The sequence below is a fragment of the Buceros rhinoceros genome, unplaced genomic scaffold (assembly GCF_000710305.1).
Source record: "Buceros rhinoceros silvestris isolate BGI_N320 unplaced genomic scaffold, ASM71030v1 scaffold817, whole genome shotgun sequence".
Lineage (NCBI taxonomy): Eukaryota > Metazoa > Chordata > Aves > Bucerotiformes > Bucerotidae > Buceros > Buceros rhinoceros.
Window position 1 is genome coordinate 39,229 of NW_010421436.1, and position 9,960 is coordinate 49,188.

Below are 9,960 nucleotides of genomic sequence, written 5' to 3' on the forward strand. Positions count from 1 at the left end.
ATTTAGCGAGATGGGATATTTTAGAGATATGCTTTATTATATTGATCAAAATAAATTTGCTCTATATGAGCACAGAATACACTCTATATGAGTATATAAGACTCACCTTCCAGAAATTATCTACTTTGCCGTAAACGAGAGATTGATTCTGCCTTTTGATGTCATTAATGTGTTTAATGTCACTGGAATTCAGATGCTGCTCTACCACAAATCCAAGGAAGCTGTTATCCGGAGTGTGAGCTGTAAGAAAGAGAGCGTATTCAAAACCTTTTAAAGTTTCAGTTAATGTAACAAAAGCGTGAATGTTGACAGGAAAGTAGGTATAAAGAACGTATTATTCAACAGATCACTTTATTCACATTCATACTGAGAGATACATTTGCTTGCTTTATTATTGAGAATAGTTCTTGTTAAGTCCTGCTGCATATATCTACTGAAACAAGCAGTTATTTTTCTGGCTTGTTTCTCACAATAAAAATTCTGTAGCTGGACCAAGGCCAATGGTAATGATTTTTTTGTGTGCTGAGCTTTGTTTTGTTAAAGATAAGAGAACCAGGAGAAATCCAGCATGATAATCTCACAGACGCAATACCAACAATTTGAAAAACAAAACCAAAACCCACCAAACCCGCATTTGTACTTGTTAACAAAGCTGTATGTTACTTGACATCATGAATAAATTTTAGTAAATTTCTTGGGTTCGCCTCCTCGATCAGAAGAGCTAACACCACTCATCCAGCTCACTGCGTATCATGTATCCATGCTAATGACCAGCCTACAAAGTCACACTGTGCCTGTCAGAACACCAATTTCACTGCCTCAGAGATCGCTATCATAAAGTACTGAGATAATTGAAGTTAGCAAAACTGTTGTTAATCCAGCGCCCAGACAACAAAAGCGCATGCAAAAGATATGCAATTTCCTCTTAGTTTTCCACATTATTTTTCACCTCTGTTGGTCTTTTTCCAGCAGCGACACCCAGCAATACTAGCCACCATTCTCCTCCTTTAAAAACACACACCTACGGGCTCAGGGAAACTAAGGGGTTTGTAGCTTGGTTTTTCCTTTTTGTAGATGGGGTGTTTAATTCCAGAGATGGACTCCAATATTCAAGACTTCAGGTTCAAAATCCATCCCTATTATATAAAAAATTACTCCATCATGAGGGATTTTTCTACCTCTCTAAAAAGCGTCATAGCCTCACCAGTTTACATAGAAGTAGGCTGCAATGAACACTAGGATCTCCTCTATAAGCCTCCCTTTTAAATTCTGGCACACAAGTTGTCACCTTCTTACTAAGCACATTTTGAAAAGTTATAAAAAAAAAAAAACAAACAAAGCAAAATCCAAAGACAACACCTCAGGCACTTACGATACATGCAATGCTGAAGCTATAGAGTCATTAAAAAAAATTCTATTGCAATTATGAAGTTTTGCTTTCTGATTCCTGACAATCAGCCAACCGGATAATGCAGTAGAACAGAGAAACCATACACAGCGTACACTTCCCTCCGCCATTACATTTAGTCTTTCAAGTGACAATTGCTCTTTTTCACAAAAAAACGCCTCAGCAACAGCTAGAAACTCGCTCAGACCCAAGGACTTTTTAGAATTTAGCATAGCAAATGGTGCTTTGCAAATATGACTGAAAAGGGGCATTTTTCCATGCTTTCATATTTTTGGATGAGGGATGGCATTCAAAGGAGAGGCAAAGCAGTACACTCAAAAGAAAAACAAACCTTTGTTAAAGTTAGCACTCAGAACTGGTGGAATTCAGTGCCTCAAACATCACTGACAGGAAGCACTCAAATGGATTTTTAAGCAAGATCATGCAGTTTCAAAAGTACCAGTGCTGTTATTTTGCATAAAAGAATTTAAATAAAGAAAGAGGAAAAAAACACTCATGCTTCTGGAAAGCTCTGAGAACAGTCAAGCATTTGGTAATATGCCACTGGTTTGAATATGGCTTGTTTGATGCTCAGTAATAATTTTCTGCCCTTATAATCAGAGTTCTCAAAACATAATAGAGTCTGGGGATCTTGGGAAGCTGTCCAGGGTTCCAATCTGTAATAAAATCTTTACTGGTGCATAACATGCACTTCTAATCACAACCCCATAAAGATGGTGCTATCTCTGCAGCAGAGAACATAAAACAAAAATGAACTTTAACTATCATGGACACTTCTGCACCTGGTGCAAAAAGAAGCAAATTCCTTGAATAATCTATACTACTAGAATCACTCATGCGTCAGAATGAGTTTGCTCACAATTTATTTACCACTTTTCCTGCAAAGGAAAACTCACAGTCATTTCCAGTAGTGAAAAATTGGAAATGGTTATTTATTGAAATTCCAATACCGTCACACTCTCCTGAAAATTCCTTCTGAAGCGATTTGCTCCAAACAACAGACTACTAACGATACTCTATACTGCCACAACAGAGACATTCTCTATAGAGATTTACTTCCTTCTGCGTTTCATGGAGTGGGGTCGAGGAGTGCACACCAGAGCACGGAGCTGTACCACAGGGATTAATGCAATTATTTTCCTCAAGTGCATCATCATCCTCGGTGCTATCTTGAACAGGACCTCACACAAATTTCCCAATAGCTGGATGACTTAAATACAGCACGGCAGAGCTTTCAGCTCCTTTTTCATTTAGGACATAAACCAACAAATATTTGCAAATCATGTGGATACAGAGCAAGTTCTGCTTACTAATGTCCAGACAACCACTTCCAAGTCACATTTCCCCACCACACGATTTGTTATTTGCTTCAAAACAACTATGAATACAGTCTTTTATCTTTTGAACAACCTCCACTTATATTTCTCTGGAAAAAACTTGCACAGCACATGTTGACAGAAAAATCTGCTTCTCTCAAGAATTTTACAGGGCAACTGAAATCAAAAGCAAGTCAACCAGTCAGCAACATGCTTAATTCTGCTCTGAAAAGCAGAAAAGTTTCAAAGACTTGAGTATGAAGTCTGACAAGAGAGAGTAGTGCGCGCCCTGGCCGTAGTCTCAGACAGGGACCACCACACACCAAACTTTGGAGGTCAGCTGGTCACTACCAAGTGTTTCTTTACAGGCTTGGCGGAGAAGTTGCTGCATACAACAGCGTGCACTTTCCTAAGCCTCCCTTGCCCTCCAGATAGCTGACAGATGTGAATCCTTCTGCACCTTTCAGAGATAATAAACTTTGAACTACAACATGCCAAGAGAGAGATCCTTAAACCTAGTGCCATAAAGTAAAAAATCTAAGGGTACAGTAGGTCACAGAAATCATTTAACCTGACCCAATTCATATATGCAATTTATATTTTTTTGTGTTGTTTTTTAGTTTTGTTTTTTTTTTTTGAGGGGAAGCTATTTAACAAATATTCAAAGATCTACAGCAATTCTGAAATGTACTACTTGTTTTTCAGTAGTTCTGTACGCTGCTGGCAAATAAATGGGAATCGGTTCATCTCAGGATGAAAGCCTACGATACGAAAACAAGCTAGGTGAAAAATTTGAAAAATCACCAAAAAGTAGAGACTAAAAAATTGGTTTTGCTGAGTGTCAGTTCATTAATCTTGAATATAAAGAGATCAGGAAGGCATTGTGCTGCTCGGCTGTTGAGTGGAAAAAGCAGATACACACCACCATAGTCAACATAGTTACAGACTTCAGTTTAACATGACGAAATGCGAGAGCGCAGTTTATAGAAATGCAACCTAGCAAGCTCCTCAAAAAACTTATTGCTCCACAGTGGGATTTGAAAAGGCAAAACTAACAAAAGAAAACACACAGATGTGTGAAGGAAAAGCCAATCACCACTTTCCATAGGTACCCTGAGAATCAAGTTCCCTACCGTAATTTATGGATATTGTTTTGCAATTGCTGGATGGAAGCACCATAGAACTTGTTGTCTACAGTCACTGATTGACATTTACAATTCTGCCCATTTAGCAGTTGAGTTTTATTAAATATGACCTTGTCTTCCATAATAGGAAAAAAAAAAATCTTCTCAATGACAGCATCTCTTTTTAAAGCTCCGAATTATTTACAAACACAGGGATACTTACGGAACATTGTATAAAATTGCTGTGGATTAAGGTTCCACTTTCCCCATGGTGTCTTGTGGCCTTTAGACTGGGCATAATGGGCATGGTTAAACTCTGGTTCAGTTCCAAAGGAATCCAGAACTCTTAGCATACACCTAAAAGAAAAAAAATAATTTACTGTAGGTACACGTGCATATGCATGTATATATAAGCATGTGTATGTGTAAATACATAGTTATGAGAATTAAGAAGATATGTTTTGGTTTTGCGTGTAAGTGTGGATGTTTTATAAACTGAAGGTCCATTTATGATTTAACATCCAAGTCGAGCTTATGGGAATGTTGTTGTGGCCACACACATTCCTGGGGTTCGAAGTAGAATTTAGGCAGAAGGGAGGATTCTTCACCTATTTGCTAATGCTCTCTTCCATTACCCAAAATCAAATGCAACAGCCAAGGGCCACATGCCAACAAGATCAGAGCAGAATACTACTTTGTCTTTAGACAATTGTATTCATCTCCAAGTTCTGACTTCTGGGTCAATTACACCTACTAAAGAAGCACTGAAGACAATTTAATTTGCTGAGTGCTTGCAGTCAGACAGACCATTTACTTGTTTATGAAACATTCTGTCACAGACATCTGAAGAAACAATATAAAAGTCAAATGTCTGCAACGACCAGTCTACAACTGAGAGAAACCTTGGCATTGGATTACACTGGGTCTGGGGTGAGAGAATCACGCTCAGTCCTTTATTTAAACTAGTATTAATTCCTCAGAAAAAAAAAAAACAACAAAACGTAATTTATGAGTGGCTCCTTTCAAAAAAAAGGGCCCATAGCACATGAAAGGCAGAAAGAGTCCCCCTATGAAGAAGTCGGCACACACTCTAGCATTCAGACTTTAGCAGTTACGTTTCCAAAAGCAGTCTGCCAAACCTTTGATATGGCTTGGACAGGAACTTTATGACCATCACACTGACCATTGGCTCCACTGCAAATAAACCAGATTATATGGCTCTAAAGCTGCGGATCCTACCATTCTTCAGCCCTTCACAAATAAAATTTTCAGAAAATTCTTATATGTTTTCCTACACAATGTGCCAGTATATTATAAAGACATGAACTCTTAGCACTACACATTGTACTACTGAGCTTGTACGTGCTAAGAAGAGACACAACCTCAGGGGTGGCAGAGAAGGGAGGTACCTGCAAAGTTACTATTAAAAATGCCTACATTTCCCACTTTTAATTTCCTGTGCTCCAAGGACATACACATTCTATTCAGTAAAACACCAGGATTTTGGCTTCAAAATGTGCAAGAATTTAGCTCCCCAGAAGTGAAAGAACTTAGCTCCAACCATTTTTCAGCTTTAAAGGGTGCAAGAATTTAGTCCCAATATACATGTACATATTTCTTATATATTGTTCCTCTTCACTGAAGTGGGAAATAGAAAAAACCAGTAACTTTAAAACTCTCATATGGAATGCCCCATTGTACTTGGAAGTACAAATAGAGCACATTTTTTTTTAAAATCTTCACAGAGACCTTTGAAACAAAAAGAAAGTAAAAATACACAACACATTATGATTCACCAAACGAAGCTGACAGATCAGTTTCTGTGCAATGTTTTATGTCAACTGTTCTCAATGAAAATATTTTACAACAGTGGCAATTATCTCTCCATCACACAAAATACTCCAGCAGGACCAAAACAACTTCTGCACTGATGAATCACTCAGTAATAAAAGCCCTCTTATTTCCTGGCAGGCCTTAAAACAAAATTCTTATCAAATACACAGCTTTTAGCCAGGTACTTGACTACAGGGGAATAAAAAATGGGTGAAAGCTACTGAAAAACTGCAACGTTACTCGAGTTTGTCAAATTACATCTGTAAGGAGCACTACATCACATGATCCTCTCACAGTGCTCTGTTCCCCTCTTTTTCCTGTATTTGGATGTAACGTATGTAGCACTAATTGTTCCCAGGGATATTTGTAACTATGCCCAGTACACACAGGGTCTCTGAAGCAGGACAGGAAATGTGATGCAATGGAAACTAAGCTAAACCAGAAAGCAGAGAAAACAAAAAATATTTATATGGTTCAGGCATAAAATAAGTCAGAAAAGAGAAAAGATCACAGTAGAAAGTGCAAGTGTGTGCAGAAATGGAATGAGAGATCAAAGATTCACGTGGTGAGCCTAATCCTCAAATGCAGCAGAAAAGAACTGGTTAAGTAGAGATTTTAAATTCAGAAATGACTGTAATTAATGCCAGCTATGCTGAACTGATATTTTAACATATTTTAAACTTCAATTGTCTGCCCAAGTTCTATATCTTCCCTTTGTTTCACTTAGTGGTTTAAATCTCTTTCAACTGAACTATTTTCAAACAAAAAGTTTGATTTTGCATGCAATATTTTAGCATTTCTAATGTGAACTCATTCATTTGAAAATGGCAAAACAGTATTTAGAAAAAAATCCTGGGATATATTTTAAATAAAAATATGAATTTAGTGTGATTCCAACTTCAGCGTTCCTCCTTCCTTCCTAAAATGTCACCTAGCTTTAGCAGTGAAGTTGCAGAGAATTAGAGCATGCCTCAAAATTGGTGTCAGACTGATTAGTCTATTCACAGGCTAATTAAAAAGGGGATTGGTGGGTAGCAAACTGCTTATAGAAACATCCACATTAAAATCTTCTTTCTTCTAGCATATTAGAAGTGACAATTTTGGGGATTTTAAAAAAAAAATTAGACAAAAGAAACCCAGGATTATCACCATTTTCAAAGTGAAGGGTTTTCCACAAATATTGGGCATCAGCTCAATCTTAACTGGGCTGACCTAGTGGAAGTATTTATACACATTTACTCACATCCTTCTTCCACCTGAGATTCTAATTTTTCTCTAGTTACATATACTTCATCTCTGTTTAAAAAAACAATGCTGTCCCATCGCTCTCAGCAGCTGGTGCTTATGCCAGCATCAACTGTTAAATAAAGGACACATAAATGCCAGTGCCTGCAGACATCTTCCTGGGAGTGAGCTGGTCAAAACACAACCAGTTCTGGTTTGGAAGCTCACAGGGGTACCGAGCTCAGGCCCAGCAATGTGTCAGCACAGATACATGGAGTCCCGCCTGTTTTGCTATACATCCAGCCAGCTCAGATCATGACCAGCTCTTACCTGCCTATGGTAGACACACACATTAACTTTAAAGCCACTCAGTACTTGCATTTAAAATGCAAAAATTTAGTCAGAAAAATAACCCTTCTAAACCCAACGTATTCTAGAGAAGAATCTAAGAAGCAGGAGTGTTGCTCATTTTTCAGGATAGCTGTCATGATAATTTATTTCAAGAATAAAGCCAGTTGGATTTCTGGCATATGGGAATGACTCATTGCTACAGACTGCAGAAAAATGAAAAAATACCAGATTCTTATGTGCTGTATGGAGGATGCAGGTGCTAAGAAAGGCAATGAGCTGCACTGCTCAAACTATATTAAGCTACTGATTTTTATGTTGCTTCATTGCACATAAATTGCATTCAAATATCCACATTCAGAATTGAAAAATACAGCCTGCCCAGGCATTCTTCTGCTTGAAAATAAGGTGCACTCAGAATTGAGATGTTTTGCTATATTCATGCTATTTACAGCACCAGTTATACCACAGAGAAAGCATATACTACCAAGAGGCACTGGTGCTACGGATCTCAGACATACAAAACAGTATCTTAGTTGTTCAGAAATACTCGCCCCCAGAGCAGCAGGGTCATTCTACTGAGCTAGCGGCTCTAGAAACCCAATTTGCAATGGCCAAAGATTTTGTCAGGGCTCAAGTTCACTCACAAAGATTATATACAGCACTCTTATCAAGAGACTATTCTGAAAGCAGAGGTTTATTCTACCACTCTATATCAATCTGAAATGAATAAGCAAATTTTAATATATTTGTATTGGAGTCTGGTCTGTATAAACCAGACTGAGCTGGCCCACACATGTCTGCTGAAAAATTATATGGCAGAAAGCAAAACATGTCTTTCAAGACAAAGCATTACTCCTACTGACTTTAAATACAACTGTGTAAGAAAGCGAAATCTATAAAGAACAAGGGCTATAAGGCAGCTTATTTGTGATAATGTTTATTCTACTAGAAGGAATTATGCAGAAACATATAGTTAGACTTTTATACTGGATTTAGTTTTAACTTAAAAATTTGTGAGGTAACTCATGATGTTGAGAGAAAAAAAAATTATTGCAAGAGATCCTCAAATAGGAGACAGTATGCATGAGGGTATGAATTAATGCTTCTGCTCTCATCGGTTCTGGTGGTCTGGTAGACTCTGAACCCCGTTTTCTACACTGAACTTGAGCAACAGTATCAAGCAATTAGAGAGATTCCCAGCAAATACAACAAGTTTGATGAAAGGTCTAAAAACCCTGAGTTATAAGTAATGATCCAAAACCGTAAACTTCTTTTGAAGAGAAGCAAACTGAAGGAAAAGCAGTACATAAAATAGTCTAGAGGGTGGCTGAGAAGGGAACAAAGTAATTTATCCCCCAGAACTGTATTAGAATAAGCAGTAATGGGCAGATTGAAGAAATCAGGCCAAGTAAAACACTTTAAAGAAAAGCTGAAACAATACAAAACAGTGACTGGGGTGTCTTTTGCAATCTTCAGTTAAAAGATGAGGCAACAATCTCTCTAGAAGCACAAATACATCCCATCCACTCTTCAGCAAGGCTATGGACGAGATGAGGTCCCCTTCCATCTGATGAAAAACAATATTGTAGAAGTGAGGCATTAAGAAATTTTTTTCTTCTTCAAAAGCCTAACAAAAACTCGTATACTACCTAAGGTATTTATTTAGAGTTCCATTTAATTCTACTCTCCAAACCCAGAAAAGGCAGGCATTACCACAAATAAGGAATCAATGAAAACCAGATTGACAATTTAAGATTTAATGATTCATGAAATAAGCAAGAAAAAGAGAACAGCTAATCTAATAATCTACATATCATGGTGTATTTCCATATCTTTGCTACAGAATATACCAAATAGGAAAATGAAAGTAAAAGGGAGCAAATATTTTAAATCTGTATGGTTTTCTATCCTGACCACAATACTGTATGGGATCACCTAGTGACAATTACAGCTGGCAGACGGACAACCAACTGTAGCTCAGTGGAAAATGGGATTATCTTTATTAGCAGGCTCCTAAAAACCAGAATATCCGTTTACTCCTCTGCTTCAAAAAAGAGATTAAGAGTAATCTAATCTGCAATGGTGATCGCAGTACTCTCATCTAAATTATGCTGAAAAGATTCAATGCTCTAGAAAATCCTGAGGTTGAAAGAAAACAATTTTTCTCCCTGCAGTATCTTTCAATACCTTCCTTTGAGTAGGATTTTCTGCACTTCAGGGATCGTGAATTCAATTAGGTACAGAAAAATCAAAGTCATTAATTTAGAGTTGGTTTTATTTCATGCTGATGTGTATCTGTAAAGCACACATGAGGCTTGTTGATTTAAAGTTATAGACAACGAGAAATGTAGGTCTAACACTGCAGACACTAAGGCGCTTGTACAAAACAATTTCTTGTGACCTCCATCTCCCATTTCTAATGGAATGACATTTATAGATTACAAAAGCAACAAGAACTGGAGTTTACTCTTCAGACCTACCCCTGAAGACAACTCTCTGCCCAGCATCTTAAAGGATGGAACAGAAAGAACTGCACTGTGGCTGTTGGGCAATTGGATTGGATCATCTCCACAATCATCAATCCCGTAAGGCTACAAACACTGACAAGCAAAACGTGCCTGTGGTATTCCAACCATACTACAAAATCCAATAATCTCTCAGATCATCTACTAATTTACTGAACAAAAAAAAAAAAAGGCGGGGG

The 9,960-nt window shown here is 37.6% G+C and overlaps 1 protein-coding gene across 1 annotated transcript in view; it reads right to left on the minus strand.

Annotated features, from left to right (window-relative positions):
• The window catches only part of MGAT5 (mannosyl (alpha-1,6-)-glycoprotein beta-1,6-N-acetyl-glucosaminyltransferase), a 74,938-nt gene that overhangs the window by 30,576 nt on the left and 34,402 nt on the right, over window positions 1-9,960 (minus strand). Inside the window, exons 9-10 of the mRNA XM_010139657.1 lie at window positions 4,072-4,205; window positions 107-240 (exon numbers count right to left, since the gene is read on the minus strand). Of these exons, the coding sequence (XP_010137959.1) occupies window positions 107-240; window positions 4,072-4,205 (268 nt within the window). The remainder of the gene's footprint in view (window positions 1-106; window positions 241-4,071; window positions 4,206-9,960) is intronic.